Source organism: Puma concolor, chromosome B4 (genome assembly GCF_028749965.1).
Source record: "Puma concolor isolate L17-30 chromosome B4, mPumCon1.1.hap2, whole genome shotgun sequence".
NCBI classification, from domain to species: Eukaryota; Metazoa; Chordata; class Mammalia; order Carnivora; family Felidae; genus Puma; species Puma concolor.
Window position 1 is genome coordinate 63,067,713 of NC_141673.1, and position 20,077 is coordinate 63,087,789.

At 42.8% G+C, this 20,077-nt stretch overlaps 1 protein-coding gene across 1 annotated transcript in view; it reads right to left on the bottom strand.

Annotated features, from left to right (window-relative positions):
- Positions 1 to 14,628, bottom strand: part of SP1 (Sp1 transcription factor) — a 39,535-nt gene extending 24,907 nt beyond the window's left edge. The window contains exons 1-3 of the mRNA XM_025930247.2: positions 14,513 to 14,628; positions 13,318 to 13,472; positions 11,485 to 13,000 (exon numbers count right to left, since the gene is read on the bottom strand). Of these exons, the coding sequence (XP_025786032.2) occupies positions 11,485 to 13,000; positions 13,318 to 13,472; positions 14,513 to 14,519 (1,678 nt within the window). The 5' untranslated portion in view covers positions 14,520 to 14,628. The remainder of the gene's footprint in view (positions 1 to 11,484; positions 13,001 to 13,317; positions 13,473 to 14,512) is intronic.
- Positions 14,629 to 20,077: the final 5,449 nt, after the last annotated feature.

The window sequence follows — 20,077 nt, forward strand, 5'->3', positions numbered from 1 at the left end:
AATGCTAAGCTTAACCAGCAAGAAATGTGTAGGACAAATAAGAAAATAATGAAAACATAATGAATCAATCAAAATAAAAATTCCCATCACTTCTCGGCTTTTTGGCTAAAATCAAATGTAAAATAAAAATCCCAGAAGGATTTATTTGGGGAACCTGACAAAATGTGTCAAATTCACCTGGAAGAATAAGTGACCAATCAGGAAAAATTTTTAAGTAGTAATGAGGGAAAATATTAAAGCTTTTATAAGATTTATTAAAACAAAGTACTAGGGGGGCGCCTGGGTGGCGCAGTCGGTTAAGCGTCCGACTTCAGCTCAGGTCACGATCTCGCGCTCCGTGAGTTCGAGCCCCGCGTCAGGCTCTGGGCTGATGGCTCAGAGCCTGGAGCCTGTTTCCGATTCTGTGTCTCCCTCTCTCTCTGCCCCTCCCCCGTTCATGCTCTGTCTCTCTCTGTCCCAAAAATAAATAAACGTTGAAAAAAAAAATTTTTTTTAAAAAAAACAAAGTACTAGGAAAAAAAATAAAAACAGGCAACTCAGAAAAGAAAAAAATGCAAATAATAAATAAAATATATTTAATTCCCTAATACTCAAATAATGTTAATTAAAGCAAGAATCTTTTTCCCCTTCTTATTGGCAAAGACTGATAATAATGGGAATATAAATTGTTAGCTTTAGAAAATCAGTTTAACTGTAAATATCAAAATATTAAATCTATAAAACCTTTGACCCACTGATGCTTAGAATTTTTTTTAAGTAAGCTCCACAGCCAACGTGGGGTTTGAGCTCACAACCCCGGGAGCAAGATCCACATGCTCTACCGACTGAGCCAGCCAAGTGCCCCTCTTAGAATTTTTTTTTAAATTGAGGTGAAATTCACATAGCATACCATTAACCATTAGCATACAATTAACCATTTTAAAGTGTATGATTCAGTGGCATTTAGTGCATTTACAATGCTGTGCAACCACTACCTCTCTATACTTCCAAAACTTTCAGCACCCCAGAAAAATACCCATACCTATTAAGTAATCATTCTCCATTTTCCCCTCACCCCATACCTTGGCAACCAGTGTCTACAGATTTTCCTATTCTAGATAGTTCATATAAACAGAATGTTAAAATATGTGACCTCTTCTCTCTGGCTTATTTCTTTTATTTAACAGAATGTTTTGGGGCACCTGGGTGGCTCAGTCAGTTAAGCGTCTGACTTTGGCTCAGGTCATGATCTATCTCACGGTTCATGAAGTCAAGCTCCACATCAGGCTCTATGCTGACAGCCTGGAGCATGCTTGGGATTCTTTGTTTCCCTCTCTCTACCCCTCCTCCGGCATGTGCTCTGTCTCTTTCTCTCTCAAAAGTAAATAATAAACATTATTAAAAAAAAAACACCCACAACAGAATGTTTTCCAGGCTCACTCACATTGCATTTATCAATACCTCATTCCTTTTAATGGCTGAATAATATTCCATCACATGGATAGATCACATTTTGTTTATCCACTGGACATTTAGATTGTCTCCATCTTTCCATAACCATGAATAATGCTGCCATAAACACTTGTATACAAGTTTCTGTGGGGCCATATGTTTTCTCTTAGAAATATACCTAGGGGGATGCCTGGGTAGCTCAGTCATTAAGCATCTGACTTTGGCTCAGGTCATCATCTCACAGTTTGTGAGCACAAGCCCCACTTTGGGTAAAATATGGTCAAGCCCTGCTTCGGGTGAGCCCTGCTTCTCTCTCTCTCTATCACTCTCTCTGTCCCTTGGATTTTCTCTCCCACTCTCTTTGCTTCCCACTCACCAGTGCCCTTTCTCTCAGAAAGGAAAGGAAAGGAAAGGGGAGGGGAGGGGAGGGGAGGGGAGGGGAGGGGAGGGGAGGGGAGAAAAGAATGTAATTAGGAGGGGCACACCTGGGTGGCTCAGTGGGTTGAATGTCTGACTCCTGATTTTGGCTCAGGTCATGATCTCACTGTTCATGGGTTCCAACCCAAGTCGGGCTAGCAAAGCAGTACATGACCTACTTGGGATTCTCTCTCTCCCTCTCTCTCTGCCCCTCCTGTGCACGTGTTCTCTCTCTCTCAAACATATAAACTTTAAAACTGAATAGTCCATGGAGTATAAAATTTTTTTACACAATTTTCCATCCCTATGTTTTTTACTTTTTAAATTTGAGAGAGAGAGGGGCGCCTGGGTGGCGCAGTCGGTTAAGCGTCCGACTTCAGCCAGGTCACGATCTCGCACTCCGTGAGTTCGAGCCCTGCGTCGGGCTCTGGGCTGATGGCTCAGAGCCTGGAGCCTGTTTCAGATTCTGTGTCTCCCTCTCTCTCTGCCCCTCCCCCGTTCATGCTCTGTCTCTCTCTGTCCCCAAAATAAATAAACGTTGAAAAAAAAAAAAATCTTTAAAAAATTTGAGAGAGAGAGAGAGAGAGAGAGAGAGAGAATAAGCGGGGGAGGGGCAGAGAGACAGAGGGAGAATCCCAAGCAGGCACCATGCTGTCAGCACAGAGACCAACTCAGAGCTCGATCCCATGAACTGGAAATCATGATCAGAGCAGGAATCAAGAGTTGGCCATGCCCCACATCCGGCTCTCTATCAACATGAAGCTCACTTCAGATTCCCTGTCCCTCTCTCTCTGCCCCTCCTCCTCCCTCCCTCCCTCTCTTCTCTCTCTCTCAAAAATAAACATCCATGGGGGGGGGGGGGCTGGGTAGCTCAGTTGAGCATCTGACTTCAGCTCAGGTTGTCATCTCATGGTTCCATTCGTGAGTTCAACTCCACATTGGACTCACTGCAGTCAGCACAGAGCCTGCTTCAGATCTTCCATCCCCCTCTCTGCCCCTCCCCCACTCACACTCTCTCAAAAATAAACAAGTTAAAAAATAAACAAACATTACAGAGAAAAAAAAAGAGACAGCTGCTTGATCGACTGAGCCACCCATGTTTTCAACATGCGCCTATTTAAGTTGAAATGTTTATTTCTTAAATTTTTATGGTAAGACACACCTTGGTAATATAATATATATAATATTTTTCAATACCTCCATTTTAGTTACTGAAATAACATTTTAAGAATTAAACAAAGGGGCGCCTGGGTGGCTCAATTGGTTAAGTGTCCGACTTCAGCTCAGGTCATGATCTCCCAGTCCGTGAGTTTGAGCCCCGCGTCGGGTTCTGTGCTGACAGCTCAGAGCCTGGAGCCTGTTTCGGATTCTGTGTCTCCCTCCCTCTCTGACCCTCCCCTGTTCACGCTCTGTCTCTCTCTGTTCAAAAATAAATAAATGTTAAGGAAAAAAAAAAAAAAAAGAATCAAACCAATTGGAAGCGCCTGGGTGGCTCAGTCGGTTGAGGGTCCAACTTCAGCTCAGGTCATGATCTTGCAGTCTGTGAGTTCAAGCCCCGCGTCAGGCTCTGTGCTGACAGCTCAGAGCCTGGAGCCTGCTTCAGATTTTGTGTCTCCCCCTCTCTCTGCCCCTCCCCTGCTCACACTCTGTCTCTGTCTCAAAAATAAATAAAACATTAAAAAAAATAAACCAATTAGTTGTCAGAACGTTTTCAGAAGTAAATCAAAGAACCACGAGTAATTTAAGTCTGGATGCATCTGAGTTTGCTTCATATTGCAGGTAAAAGTAATACAATTTGATGATATGTTAGAGCTTTTATTAAGACAGCTCCCACCAGGCATTTGACTAAAAGATTAATTACCATTACACCAAGATGTCTGGCCAAGCTGGTTTCCTACGTAAGTATATAAGCTAGAGATGAGAATATCCAATTGTCTGGGACAACAGTTTTCTGTGGCTGGGGGGTGGGGGAATCATAGAATTATTTCCATAAAGGGAAATGTTTGCCAGCAACAAGCCATCTTTACTTTTTGTGGCATTTTATGCGAAAGTAATTAAAATAAGGAGTTAAGCAATTACCAGTTACCTAAGAATGATTTATCATTAAAAGCATGCTCACATTGTATATCATGACAATTTTTCTTATACAATCCAAACCAGCAATAATTCCTGTCTCAAATCTCAGCCCTTGAGTTCCATTTTAAGCATCTTACTTTACAAACATCCGAGATTTAAGTAACCTAAAAGCAGCTGGATAATAACTATTATGTATATATTAATGATCTTGCTCCATTAGGTTAGGAAATTTGGAAATAATCTTATGAGAAAAGTACTCAGAAAAGTTAAAAATGTAGTTCTGACTATAAACATAGCACAAAAATGTGAGGGGTTTTTTTTCTTTTTTTTTTTTAAAGTTTCTTTATAGAGGGGCGCCTGGGTGGCTCAGTCAGTTGAGCACCCGACTTCAGCTCAGGTCATGATCTCACGGCTCATGAGTTCGAGCCCCACATCAGGCTCTGTGCCGACAGCTCAGAGCGTGGAACCTGCTTCAGATTCTGTGTCTCCCCTCTCTCAGCTCCTCCCCTACTCACACTCTTTCTCTCAAAAATAAACAAACATTAAAACAATTTTTTTAGGGGCGCCTGGGTGGCGCAGTCGGTTAAGCGGCCGACTTCAGCCAGGTCACGATCTCGCGGTCCGTGAGTTTGAGCCCCGCGTCAGGCTCTGGGCTGATGGCTCAGAGCCTGGAGCCTGTTTCCGATTCTGTGTCTCCCTCTCTCTCTGCCCCTCCCCTGTTCTAAGATGAATAAATACTATAAATAAATAAATACACACATACATACATACATACATACATATATACATACATACATACCTGACAATATATAACACAGTAAAAGAAAACTATAAATCCAAAATAGTGTGGCCCTATGGTTTCATATATTTTCTGCAACTGTCAGTATTCGTTGTGTGAAAACTTGTCCCCTCTGGAGTGCACTAAGAGTAGATAACTATAGCACAACAATAATTGGAGCTCCATGAAAGCCAAGGACCATCATTTGTTTCAGTGAATTCTGAGAGCCTAGCACATTTGACACACAGTAAATATTCAATAAATTTTGCTAAATTTGTCTATGAATAAAGCATGAATCCATTTTCACTGCTACACTTTTTGTATCTAACTCTTAAGTCTGCTGGGGGCAATTATATTACTAAGTATACTGGTGTTCAGTAAATGCTTATGTAAGTTAACCTAACCATGAGTATTACTGAATTTCTTAACAGCCTTTAATGCTAAACAAGGAAGCCATTCAAAACATGATAATACCAACAAGATAATCTGTTAAGAGAATGCCAAACCAAAGAAATTTCTTGATAATATGGAAAATTTCCAAATACAGTTTTCAGAGTTAAGAGCTTTTTACCTTCTTTAAAACAAAATAAACATGAGTGCAAGGAATTGACAAAGAATTCTAGGCATAGTACTTTTTAGATACCACCAGTGACCATAAGAGATATTATACATTGTCTATGTAAGGCCTGGACAAAATTGGGGCCTATATAGTCTCTCGAAGAGTTGTTAAACTATATCCCCAACAAGTATGTCAGGATAGTTTTTTTTTTTTTTTTTTTTAAATCAGAAATGTGGTGGGTAGAGAAGGCAGGCACTGAAAGGGAATTTCCTGATAACATGGAAAACAATAGATGACGAACAATAAGGAGATAAAGTTTGCTATGAAAGTGTCTCAAGCATATCAGGAAAAAAAATAAGAAAGGTAACAGGGAAAACACATCGCATCTCTTTAACTGTAAAAAGGAAAAAGGGGGTGGGGATAATACCATTCTACACACATATCTCTATATGATATAGCTGACCTTCATGTTTTCAAAGTAACGAGATGTCTTTGATTTTTCTTTTGCCATCTTGCTCCTTCTTTCTTAATGTTTTGATCACATCACTAATTATTTATATTTTGCTTAATTAAATTCAAATTAATCTGATTACAACAAATCATGATTCATAACAAAAAGTTTATGAAGAAGTTGTTGTTGGGGTGCCTAGGTGGCTCAGGTCATTAAGCGTCAGACTCTTGGTTTTGGCTTAGCTCATGATCTCACCGGATGGTGAGATTGAACCCTTCCCCCAATCCAGCTCTCTGCTGTCGGCACTGAGCCCACTTTGGATCCTCTGTCCCCTTCTTTCTGCCCCTCCATCCCTCTCTTTTCTCTTCTCTCTCCCTCTCAAAAATAAACATTTAAAAAATAAAAACCTTAAAACAAAAAAATACTAGTGTAGTATAGTGGAAAAAGATACTGATCTGAATTCAAAAGATCTGTTACAGTGACCTCTGGCAAGTCGTTGAAACTACTCCACATTCTGTCAAAATGGGGGTACTGGAAGGGGTGAGGGTTTTCAGCTCTAACAGTCTTCAGTTTAGTTGCTACTACCATTGATAGTCTGGCTTAATTGTATTGTTTGCAAAGAGCTGTAATTTTTAATCTATCAAAAAAGGTCAAATTCAACGAAGAACATACTGAATAATATGAAAAGATCCACCTTAATAGCATTTAACCTTTTTTAGATTATTTGCAGCAAACATTTGCTTTCCTATAAAGATAGTATTTTTTACATTTTCAGAGATGTATAGATTTCTAATTTAGTTCTCTCATCATTTAACGGTCAAGTCTCTATCTTCACATAGGGATTTTATATTTTAACTCCTTCAAAATTGTTAAGTCATTATTTATTTTGTACATAGACATGGAGGTAGGACGATTTACAGTAAATTAGAAAGGCACATCCAAAGTTGTCAAACAAGTAATACTGCCCAGTTTCCATAGCTATTCAGAGTTTTAAAAACACTGAAGCAAAAGTACAATTCAACTTCCAGCTCAAATTTGCAACCAACTCTAAAAAATAAAAAATAAAAAAATAAATCTTTCTACAGAAACTTTTTCAGGGTCTTCTAAGGGAAACAATTCTTAAAACCTAGCATGGTATTAATAATATAATCATAATGAGGGCATATACACTTTAAAATAATGGTTAGGCACACAAGCCCGAATAATAATGCTAAATGTTAGAGAAAGGAATAGCACTATTATGACACACCTTCTGTAGGAAATATGAAGAACAATAAACATCAAAGTAGAAAAGTTCAACTAATATTATCCATTAATGGTTAGACATCTGATAAATAACTTACAAAGCATTATGTAATAGAGCTTTTCCACAGATGTTCATTTTACATCTTAAAACATTTTCAAGGAGAGAAAACAATTAGAAGCAAGGAATGAGGAAAACTAAATTATTAGTGGCAACATTTAAATGCTACTTTACAAAGTGGAACAGTTAAAAGGAAAGGGAGATATGAGAACAGAATAGATATTAAACTTTTCTGAAACACTAGGCACCCTTGTGCTCTTGTTATTTAATTAAGAACTAAAATGGCCACATTACACAATGCAACGTGATTTAACAATGACGTCATTTACAGAAAGCCACTGGAATGAATAAATAGGAGCAACTGACAAGGTCTGAGGACTGTCTTCTCATTCTTTTCAAATCAATGAAGGCACCTAGATTTTAAAGGAGACCTTTTCTACTTAAATTGAAATCACTTAAAAACACTAATATCACCTTCAGAAACAAATATAACATTAGATAAAAAAGGCAAACGATGCAGAAACATGTGATGTTATATTTGATAAAGTATATTATTTTAAAAACGAAAATTATCTCATTTAATCTTTTGCCCTAGAATAATTCTAAACACATTCAAATCAGCTAAACCCATTTACATTGTTCAGGTACCCTAGTCTAAAATGCAACTTTTTAACAAATTAGGTCTCAGCAATCTGACCGCAAGTTTAGCGACACTGTTGGCAAACTAACTCTGGTATCACATTTAACTTAACTTCTAAGAGAAGACATTTTCCTGACCCCGATAAAACCAAGCAGATGTGAAATTTTTATTTTTAGTGCCTGAAATTTGCCTGAGTGAATTATAGCCATCAAGGAAATATGTTCTATTCTCCTGCCAAAGACCAGCCCTGAACTCTTTATTAGGCAGAACTCCCACGAAGTCATACAAACTGTCTTTCAAAGCTGCACCCCCACCCCCCAACCTGGTAGAAGAGTTTTCAGGACATAGCAGTGTCTGAGAAAAAACCTGAAGCTTTAAACTGGAAAAAAAAACAAGATCTGTGAGAGTGTAACTACAAAATGAGAGGAAAGGGTGTTGATTTAAAAGACAACAAAACAAGCTGCAGATAACTTAAAACAAAACAAAACAACAACAACAAAAACCCCTCGGAGCCCATAGATCATTTCACTGTCTAGAAATTAAACTTAGTTTACTGGGTGGTCCCTTCCTCACTACCACCCACCAGGGGCTGAGCCATAAAAAACACAGGATATTGAGATGGCTGGCTTACTTTGGTTCTAAGTTTGTGCTTTTGCCTGTGTATTCAGCAAACAAAAATAAACAGTGAAAGTCAACAGGGGAGCTTAAATGATTTCTAAAAGATGATTTTTAAAAATAATAAAAGTAAACAAAGTGAACACCAAGGAGGCTGCAGGCTTCTACAACCATGTAATAAAGTCTCATTTTGTAGAATGCTATGTATTTATCCACCAAGCTATACCTCACAACAGGACTTCACATTCAATGCTCTTTCTACTACATTATACTGGCAAGAGATTGAGCTTTTCCAGTAAAATCACTATATACCAGTAAGGGGGTAAAATGAGCCATTTTTAGCAGCCAGGCAACTGCTGAACAGCATTAAGGCTTCTAGGAAACGATTTTATTAGCTTTCATTAAGGATAAAGTTAGATCGGGGCGCCTGGGTGGCGCAGTCGGTTAAGCGTCCGACTTCAGCCAGGTCACGATCTCGCGGTCCCCGAGTTCGAGCCCCGCGTCAGGCTCTGGGCTGATGGCTCAGAGCCTGGAGCCTGTTTCCAATTCTGTGTCTCCCTCTCTCTCTGCCCCTCCCCCATTCATGCTCTGTCTCTCTCTGTCCCACAAATAAATAAACGTTGAAAAAAAAAAAAAAAAATTAAAAAAAAAAAAAAAAAAAAAAAGGATAAAGTTAGATCAACTGAAGGGGAAAAAAATGTTGCAGAAGACTAACCAGAAAGAAGGAAACTTTTCTCTTCAGAAACCACTATTAATGAAGCAACCAATCCCAACTCTCACAAAATGGCCTTTCAGAGGCTCATTCTTTCATTAGTGAATGTCAAGCTGCTGCTACTTTACAGAAAGGCATGCATTTTCTTGAGCTCAGAGACCATCAATAATAGCTAGGTAGCCCTATCCTATGACATATTAAATGGCAGGCTTCCCCAGAGCATGATTTAGCAATGAGAGTACCTCATAACTGTTCTCCAGAGCCTAAGTTATAAACCTTTTAAAAATTGCAAGGATCCAAATTATTACTAACTGGAACAATCTCGCAGTTTTGCCTTCCTTTGACAAAGAGCAAAACTGCTGGATACAACAACCTAAGAGCAAAGAGAAAACAAACATGCTAGTAAAGGTTATCCAGCAAAGTGTCTAATTTTCCAGGCTGCTGAATTTCGTTTTCATTAACTTTTTCCCATTTCTACTATCATAATTTTTAGCCTATAAAACACTTGGCCAACTCTAGAACATTAAATTTCAAAGAAGCAAAGACAGCTTTTCTAAAACATTTTTAACGATCTAAAGATTTCTCATGTCCTAAGTTAAAACTAACAGGGAATGCCTTAGACTAGAACTAACCACAAGCCCTAGCTCTGGCTGTAGTCTGGCCACTTAACTGCTTCTTCATACCTCAATATCCTCTTCTAGAAAATAAGGCAGTTGTACTAGATGATTTCTTAGGCCCCTTCCAGCTCTAACTTTCTATTCCAAGATCTCCAATTTATTAAGAAAATTGTTATCTTAAGGCTCAAAATGTCATCATTCTAAACATGACCTCAAGAATGTAAAAAAGTCAGGGAACTTGAACAGATCCCCCCCCATCACCATTTTCCAAAATTGCAGGAGACAGGAAATATGGTTGTCTATTTATTATCCTTTTTTTTTTTTACATTCATTTATTTTTGAGACAGAGAGAGACAGAGCATGAACGGGGGGAGGGCCAGAGAGAGAGGGAGACACAGAATCTGAAGCAGGCTCCAGGCTCTGAGCTGTCAGCACAGAGCCCAACGCGGGGCTCGAACTCACGGACCGTGAGATCGTGACCTGAGCGAAGTCGGACGCTCAACCGACTGAGCCACCCAGGTGCCCCTTATTATCCTCTTTAATGTAAAAACCAGTATAAATGAAATGAGAACTTGGGGCACCTGGCTGATCAGTCAGAAAAGCATTCAACTCTTGGTCTCAGAGTCATGAGTTCAAGCCCCACGTGGGGTGTAGAGATTACGTAAAACTTTTTAAAAAAATGAACTGAGAATTCTAAACAATTCATAAACCCACATGTATTCCAACAGAACTAGAAGTTTGGTGACATTAAACTATTTCCCATCATAATTTTTATATATCATGGCAGAATATAAAAATCTATAGAATCATCTTCTTGTACTTTATTAAAGATTAGCTCTATTGCCACAGAATTTAAAATGACAAAATTCTAAACAGACTTTCACTTTTTTAAATGGACACGTTTCAAATTTCAAATTAACCAACAGTGAAACACTGTTCAAAATGAATAATTGAATATTGTGGTCAACTGATTCAACATACATTCCAATACATACCTCTTCCCGAAGGACTCTTTTTCCCTTCAATGCTCTCCTTATTCCTAACTCCTCTCAACTCCACCTCCCCACTCCATTCCAGGCCATGCTCCCTTTCTCTACCCTCCCTTCTCAACCATACATTACTTTCAAAGCAGTCTAGGAAGTGGTTTTCTCATCTAGGAAGTACCAGAACCACCCAGCAAGCTTACTGAAAATATACATTAGTGTAAGGGGAGGCAGACGGATTCCACTTTTAAGGTAACCAGAAGTTTAAAAAATTAAACTTTAATTAACCGGCTTGCTCAGAAAATAGGATACTCTAGCTAACTAAAAATTAACCATGAAATTTATTTCATTAAAAATTCTTCCGGAATCCACTACGTCACTTTTCCCTCACTTAAGACTTACAGCTCATAAGAAATATCTGATTATTTAGTAACTGTCATACAAAGAGGTCAAGTTTATAATCAATTCTTATCTTACAAAGGGGTGGGCTTGTACGCCAAATAAAGCCCTTGAGGTAAGAATGGTTTTACGGTTTTAAAAAGTTGCAAAAAAAAAAAAACAAAACAAAAAGAATACTACGTCTCACAAGCCCTAAAATATTTACTATCTGGCCCTTTACATAAAAAGTTGCCGACCCTTGTTCTGTAGCACCAAAGGCACTGGAAGTACAGTGACCCCAGGGACGCTGCCCAGAAGTGCTCCTTTCTCATGAGATTAACTGAAAAAAAGTTTCCGTTAAGTCAGTTCCAAATGACTTAAACAGAATCATTGCCATTTCTCTAATCAACTTGCCCTCAAGAAACTGTTACCCACGAAAGTGTCTATTTCCTTCCTTAGACCCAACGGTTGCAGTTAAGATGCTATTTAGCTCTGGAAATTAATATAAAAGATTGGAGGCTTACCTGGGGCATTTGCTATAGCCAAGGGCAGGCTTGGAAGCTGGTGCACCTGGATTCCTGAAGCACCCAATGCACTGAGGTTAATGGTCTGGAGGCCAGGCATGGAGGAGAGCTGAGCAGCATTCACAGTGACTGTGCCGGTAGGGATGGAGGCAGCTGAGGCAATGGGTGTAAGGGTGGTATTGCTGCTGCTGGTCTGCCCCAAGGAAACGCCCTGCATTGGGGCCAAGGTGATTGTCTGGGCTTGTGGGTTCTGAACTTGGAGATTCTGCAGCTGAAGAGTCTGCCAACTGACCTGTCCATTGGGCCCCACTGTTGGTGTCCGGATGATGATGGGGCCAGAGTTTGGAACAGCCTGAAGCTGGAGATTCTGGAGGGTTTCCTGGGAGATAGCTTGAGTTGTAAAGGTCTGCCCTGACAATGGTGCTGCTTGGAGGGCCTGGAGAGCCTGTCCCCCTTGAACAAGCTGAGGCTGGATAAGAATTTGCTGCTGTTGCTGTGTCTGCTGGTTCTGCTCTCCCTCTTTTTGTTGACTTGCTTGCAGAGAGCCTCCAGATGTCTGGTTCTGTTGGATGTTTAGAGCATCAGACCCCTGTAGCCCACTGACCCTCTGGGGTGTCTGCCCTTGAGAGTTGGTCCCTGCTGATCCGCTGGTGGTAAAGTTCATAATTCCCATGTTGCTGGTGGTAGTAGTTGTTGAGTAGCTATTGGCATTGGTGAAAAAGGAGCTGGAACTGGCTTGTGATGATACCAAACTGGCAGAACTGATGGCAGTCCCTGAGGTGGCAGGCTGTGAACCACTCTCTTGGGACCCAGAGCTGCTGATAGTGACTGCCTGAGAGCTAGGAGTCAAGGTAGCTGCAGAAACGCTGTTGACAGGTAGCAAGGTGATATTCCCATTTAGGGCCACTGGTACATTGGTCACATACTGAGTCTGTCCTGAGAGTACATTATTAGCCAGGCCTTGAAGGGGGACAGCCTGCTGGAGTAGATTTGGCATAGCAGCAATGATGTTGCCTCCACTTCCTCGATTTGTGATGATCTGTTGGTTTGCACCTGGTATGATCTGTATTTGACCAGAACCATCCTGCTGCACTTGGGCCCCAGTGGCAGCGAATTGCAGCTGTTGCCCATCAACGGTCTGGAACTGTGGGATTACTTGATACTGAATATTAGGCATCACTCCAGGTAATCCTGTCAGGACTTGCTGGTTCTGTAAGTTGGACGTGGCAGCCACAACATACTGCCCACCAGAGACTGTGCGATTCTTGGAAGACTCACTGCCATTGCTGCCATTGGTACTGCTGCCACTCTGTTCCTTTGAGGTAGGGGTAGCCCCAGAGGAGGAAGAGATGATCTGCCAGCCATTGGCACCCTGTGAGAGTTGTGTGGCTGTGAGGTCAAGCTCACCTGTGCCCCCTGACTGGCTTGGGCCCTGGGAGTTGTTGCTGTTTTCATTGGGTGACTCAATTCTGCTGCAAGTTGCTGCCAGCAGAGCCAAAGGGGATGGCTGGGATTCCTGGCCAGAAAAGAAAGGAAAGGAAAGGATAGGAAAGGAAAGGAGTTAGTTCACTGACACCCAGCTGCCAGCCCAGGGGGCAGTATAAAACAAATAAACAGCCAAAAGGTGCAAAGAATGGGGAAAAATAACAGAAACAAAAAGTTGCCCCATCTACACTGTTGAAATTCTCATCTGAGGGGATCTCCCAATCATCTGTGTCCCTAGCTACAAAATGGTTCAGCCCCTTCCTAAAAATGTTTCTGTGAAACAGTAATCATCCAGGAAAACTTACATTCTCTTAACATGTCCCTCAGTCTGTCCTGATTATCACTTACCTGCCCTCCTCCTCCTCCACTGCTGCTACTGCCTGTGCTGCTGCTTCGAGCCTGAGAAAAGGCACCACCACCATTACCATTGCCCCCATTATTTCCACCAACTCCTTTTTCAATCTTCACCACAGCTGTCATTTCATCCATGGAGTGATCTTGGTCTAAAAATCAGAGACAAACAACTTAAAGTTGGAGAAAGAAAAAAGGTAAAATGATATGATAAAACAGAAACATCAGTACGGTTTAAAGCACTAACGTAAAAAACAAAAAAAAAGTGGCTTGGAAAAGGGACAGCTGTAGGACATAAAGAACATAAACTAGGCTGGGTAATGCTAAAACTGGGCCTCAATTCCCCCTTGCACAAAATTAAACTCCTAAAACATTGAAAATGTGCTTTGGGTATAGGAAATATGAGGAGCAGTGGACATGCTCAAAGAGTTCAAAATATAAAAAAGTATCCCGGGGGGAAAAAAAGGAGAAGGATAGATAGGTAAGGCAAAAAACAACATGTGGGTGGATGGAAATCTTGCTAAAATTAGGGTCAAAGGATATGAAGAAAGAAAATTCAAGTGTAAAAAGCAACAATAGAAGAGGGGCAAGGTAAAAAGAACAAAAAGTGTGAGTGAGGAAACATTTGTGAATACTGCTAAAGGGGCTAAAGGGGTCCAGGGGTTAAGAATCTGGAGCTTTCGGGGAAGACAGAGGGCGGGCCCTAGAGGGAAAGGGCGGTTTCGGGGTGAGGGGCGTGGAAAGGGCGGGACGGTGGGGGGGAGGGGAAATCTACGGGGGGGAGGGGAGGGCCTTGGGGCAGGCGGCGACCAGAGGGCGGACCAGGGAGGCGGTTGGCCCGGGCGGGGCCTGCACTGTTCGGGCCGCCCCCGCGGCTCCAGCCCCCGGCGGGAGGAGCCTCAGGCGGGCCGCCGAATAGTGGGGGGTAAGGCCCGTCCCCCGTGGCCGGGGCGGGCAGGGGGCGGGCGAGGCCACGCTGCCCCCTCCCCCGGGGCGGGCGGCCCATCCCCCTCTTTCTCGCAGGCCCCGCCACTGCCCCTTCTCCCTCCCTTCCCTCCGCCCCGGGCGGGACCAAGGCCGCCGCCGCCGCCTCCCGCCCGCCCCCCCTCACGGCGGGGACCGCCCGGTCGGCCCTCGCGCGCGCCCCCTCACTCCCCTCCCACCCCTAAGCGTGGAGTGGACTCATCCTTACCGCTCATGGTGGCAGCTGAGGGACGAGCTCAAGGGGGTCCTGTCCGGGGGGGTTGGGGGGGGCCAGGAAAAACGCGGACGCTGACGAGGCAAGCGAACCCGGACCGGACAGGGAGGGGGGGGGTAAGGAGGAGGGAGCAGCGCGCCACAAGCCCGGCCTCGGCCCCGCCCCTTCACTGCTGCCCCGCCCAATGAGGGAGGGAGAAAGGAGGGACATGAAGAAGAAGGACGGGCAGGCTATCCAATGGCAAGATTCGCTTGCTCTCTGAGGCGTGTAAGACAAAGTTGCGTGCCGGGTGTCCGCCCAAGGAGGCCGCCCTCTCAGTTTTAAAAGCCAATGAAAGACGCAGGAAGTGAGGGTGGGCGGGAGCTGGTGATGATAGGCTTGGAAAGAAACCAGTCAGCCGCCAGGCGGGCTCTCTGAGCGGTAGGGATAGGAAGAGCTTTGATTGGAATGACAGAATAACGGCCAACCAGAACTCTGGACATGCCTGGGCAAAGTCCCTGGTGGGAGGTGGTAAGAAGTAGGCAGAAATGGGATAGGATGAAGCTGATCAAAACCAATCAGAAATCAGGCGGGCAGCCAGGAAAGTTCTGATTGGATTAACACTGAAAAAAAGACAAGATAGGACTCAAATTGACGCGAACGGAAAGCCAATTAAACGCCGAATGAACTCTGAGGGCGGGATTCTGGAGTGGGCAGAGAAGCGTTAGCGTCTCCCTCAGTCACTCAGTCCAATGAGGCGGCGAAGGAAACCAGGCACCGCCTCCAAGTTGGCCAATGGGCGTTACGGGAACCTCCCGACGTGGGGGAGGGAGCAGGGCTGTGCCAAGAGGAGTCCGTCGCCATTTTGGCCCTCCTCAGGGGACTTCTTCGCAGTGATTAGGTGGCACGCTTCAGTGGAGCCCTTCTGCTCCACAAGTGTCAGGGCCACGACATTCGGTGCTCGGTTTTGCCTGGCCACCAGGGCTCGTTTGAGTCTTCGCTTAACCGCTCTTAAAAGTGCCTCTCAAGTCTACTCCTTCCCGGGGTGGGCGGATGCCTCTGAATGTGGGTGTAAGCCCTGTGGGTGCGGGCGCGACGAAATCTGGCGACGCGCTCCCAGTTAATACTGAACTGACCATTCGCGAGGGCTTTGAGACTCCCAACTAACGCCATTTTATTAAGTTCTCCCAGCCAAAGTTGCTAACTGCTTGATTGCTGTGGGGTTAACCTTCCAGGAGCTGGTCTGAGGCGAAGCGCATTGGAGAACCACCTAGAGCGAATGCCCTGCAAACCACTTCCTTTTTCTCCCCTTCATTGCAAATACCATCCAAGCATAAAGAGCTCCTGCTTTCTCAACCACAAAGTTAAAGGAGATTTTTTTCCCGAGGCACCTGAGTTTCTGGCCTTCCATCCCACCCCTCCTTTTTCCTGGTTTCGGTGGAGGCGGCCTGGGTGATTTGTCATTGCCACGAGGTCATTCTCTGTAGCACTTACGTGTTGTCACTTCGTTATCTACAATCCAGCGCTTCGCGATACGTTGTCATGTTTTAAGGTCTGGATCTCCCTAAAACAGGCCTCTGCTGCTTTGGATAGGGCCTGAATAAGGTGAAGCGGTTGTTGGGGCGTGTTAGGGGCCTAAGGTCAGTTAGGCTTTCCCATTCCTCCTGTCCTTCTCACAAGGAAGATGATAGTAGTAGGATGTTACGTATTTTATAAGAAAGTTGGGCTGGGAAATAACTGGCCCAAGGTCACGAAGCTAGTAAGTTGTAGCGCCAGGTTCCAACCCGGAACAATCCCACAAAGACTTTTTTTTAATTTTTTTTTTTTTTTTTTAATGTTTGTTATTTGAGAAAGAGACAGGGAGCAAGCAGGGGAGGGGCAGAGAGAGAGGGAGACACAGAATCTGAAGCAGGCTCCAGGTTCTGAGCTGCCAGCACACAGCCCGACGCGGGGCTCGAACCCACAGATGGCAAGATCATGACCTGAACCGAAGTTGGATGCTTAACCCACTGAGCCACCCAGGCGCCCCCCCCCCCCCAAAAAGTCTACTGTAGATTTTAAAACAAATAAAGCATGCCTGCTCTAACCACTTACATATGTATATATGAGTATATACACAGTTTTTCAAAAACACTTTTGTATTCTCCTCTAGCTCCTGAAAAAAATTCCTGCCCTAATTTCCATGACAGCTCAGATGGCATTATCCTCTTGCATACCTTTATATAAAACATCACATTACATTACAATTAATAGCATACCTCTAGATCAAAATTCTCAAAATATAATATCAGACAGACTCTATCCAAATCCTTTGGGCTGCTTTGTTTAAAAAGGTGGATTTGGGGATGCCTGGGTGGCTCAGTCGGGGGTCGGGGGAACATGGGACTCTTGATTTTGGCTCAAGTCACAGTCTCCGTGTCAGGCTCCTCGCTGAGCATGAAGCCTACTTGGGATTTTCTCTCTCCCTCTCTCTCTCTCTCCTTCTCTTTCTCTGTGCCCTTCCCTTGCACACACAGTCATGCGCGAGCTCTCTTTTGTTCTCTCAAACTTTTTTTTTTTAATATTAAGAGATTCCTAGTCTCCATCTCAGACTGATCAAATCAGATTCTTTGGAATGGGCTTGAGAATATGTATTTTTAAAGTTCTTTAAAAGTGATTCTTTTAAACTAAAAACTAGTTCTTTCAAGTGATTAGTCCCTAAGCCAGAGTTTAAGAAACACTAAGGGATAAAACTGGAAGAGAAGAAACTTCCAGAAGGGAAGAAACTTCCTGGAGGTTAGAAACTGCATTAGTCATCTTTGTAAACCAAGCTCTGGAGATTCTAACAGCTGTTTAGTGTATTCATCGAAAGACCACACCTAAACTTGCTGAAGGGGTGGGGGGAGGAACTAACATTAGAGAGCAGTCTTCAGAACATTTCATGTATATACTGTATGTATTCTCTGACTTAATCCTTTCAATTAATTTAAATTGCCATCCCCTTTTGCAAATGAGAAAACTGAGGCTCCAGTACTTAAGTTAAATTATGATGGTTATTTAGTTCCAAAGATTTTGTTTTTTCCCCATGATTCAAATCTGGTCTATGCCTGAAATGGGAACTAGAGTTTGATTCTGAGGTACTGAGAGAAAGGTCTAGATTTAGACTCAGACATTCAAGGGCCTTCATCCTTTTCACTCTTTTTGCTTCTTCAGGACCAGACAGAATTCCCAATCTGGCTAGTGAGAGATGTCTTACACATATGCTCGTTTACTGATGAGAGAAAAAATGGGGGGCACCTGGGTGGCTCAGTCAGTTGCACATAGGACTTTTGGTTTCAGCTCAGGTCATGATCGCAGGGTCCTGGGACTGAGCCCCATGTTGGGCTCTGCACTGAGCATGGAGCCTGCTTAAGATTCTCTCTCTCCCCCTCTGCCCCTCTCCCCTGCTTGGTCTCTAAAATTAAAAATTTTTAAAAAGAGAACAAAGGGGTATGATCCATCTCCAATTCATCTCTGAAAACCTGAACAAAATTTATTTAAACAGAACTAAAATAATTTCTATTTTTTCCAAAACTAAAATACATTTTTTTCAAATGAATAACTTATTTCAAGGTTTCTCAAATCCCATGCATGCCAATGTCAGTCTACATAACCATTTGTGAAATCATTCCAATAACTCCTAATGACTGTGTTTGAAAAGCAACACGGATGGGTCATTTGAGAGATGCTTTACTTCAAAATCAATCACAATAGTACATGTACTAAGTGGTAACACTCCAGGGTGGCAGTCAAGACTCTTAGTGGTCTGCCTGCCCTTATTCAGGCTCATCCTCCATTACTGTCCACTGCAGTCTTACCTTTCATTTTGTTCTTTGTTGCACTCTTCCCGCAAAGCATTCTTTCTTGGGTTTTCAATGTCCAGAAACACAATTTACTCAGCTTGCCCTCCTGGGCTACCAAACTTTTTCTCTTCTCTTCAATAAGAATGACTTCTATGAAGTCTTTCCTACTTCCCCCAGGTATTGCATACTCTGTCCACTATGCTCTTTTTACATACCTCCATTAGAGGTATCTAAATATCCAATCTCTTCCAACTAGATATCTATCCAACTAGATAAAGCATCCTGACTGAGGGCCTGGATGATGCCTTTTCACTTTGTTTTGTCTGTTTTTCTGTTTTGTTTTAAATGTTTATTTATTTTGGGAGAGCATGTGTGCGTGCGTGCAAGCACAAGAACGGGGAGGGGCAAAGAGAGAGAGAGAGAGAGAAAGAAAACACCAAGCAAGCTCCACGCTGTCAGCAGAGCCTGATGCAGGGCTCAATCTCACCAACCTGAGCCAAAATTAAGAGTCTGGATGCTTAACTGACTGAGCCACCCAGGCACCCGTTTTGTTTGTTTTACTATTGAATTTTTTTCCTCTAGGTTTGCTTTTATTTAATTGATTTGTTTGTTTTTAAATTAACTTATTTGGGGGGAGAGAGGCAAAGGGAGAGGGAGCCATTCTTAAGCAGGCTCCACCCCAACATGGAGGCCATATACCTTTTCACTTTGTATCCTCAGGGCCTAGCATAGAATTGATACCCAGGAAAAAAACACTTAAGTGAAAGAAGCCTAGTCCCCAAAATCCTGAATAGGTCTCCAGATAATACAATACCAAGGACTGACCTTCCACATTTAGTTGTTTGCCTTTTATAAACTAAATCATTCTTCCTGATTTTGAAGTCACTCTAGTTTTCATCAATTTCCCACTCCAAGTGCCTGGCTGGCTCAGTCAGTGGAGTGTAGGACTCTTAATCTCCAGGTCATGAGTTCGAGCCCCACGTTGGGTGTAGAGATTACTAAAAAAACTAAACAAATTTAAAAAAGAATTCCTACTTAGCAAAACTGGGAACATTTTACAAATTAAAATACGCAGATATTTCAAAACCTTCCTTTTACACCATCATTGTAAGCTTCCCTCTCAAGTCGTAAGTCAGCTTACGACTACAGCTATTAAGTACAAAACAGACTCAATTTTTTTTTTACCTGTTGTGCCTACTCTAGGATAAAGGAGCTTAGGAAAGAAAAAGTAAGAGAGAGTCCCTGATAAGATAATAAAGTATCAACAGTCTTCTGAGCAAGAAAGCTTCTCTCTGAGCAAGAAAACAAGCCTAGAGTTTTCACATCATGCTATCTAAGGTCATCTGAAGTGCAATGGTGACTAGAGAAGCTTGGTGGATCATCACACACATCCCTCAGTCTTTTCTTTTTTTTTTTTAATTTTTTTTTCAACGTTTATTTATTTTTGGGACAGAGAGAGACAGAGCATGAACAGGGGAGGGGCAGAGAGAGAGGGAGACACAGAATCGGAAACAGGCTCCAGGCTCTGAGCCATCAGCCCAGAGCCTGACGCGGGGCTCGAACTCACGGACCGCGAGATCGTGACCTGGCTGAAGTCGGACGCTTAACCGACTGCGCCACCCAGGCGCCCCTCCCTCAGTCTTTTCAAGGCCCTGGAAAGGCAAAAAACAAAAACAAAAACAAACAAACAAACAAAAAACACCTAAGAAAAGAACTATAACAAGTGTGATTTCTTTGGGATGCCCAGAACCTGTTGATA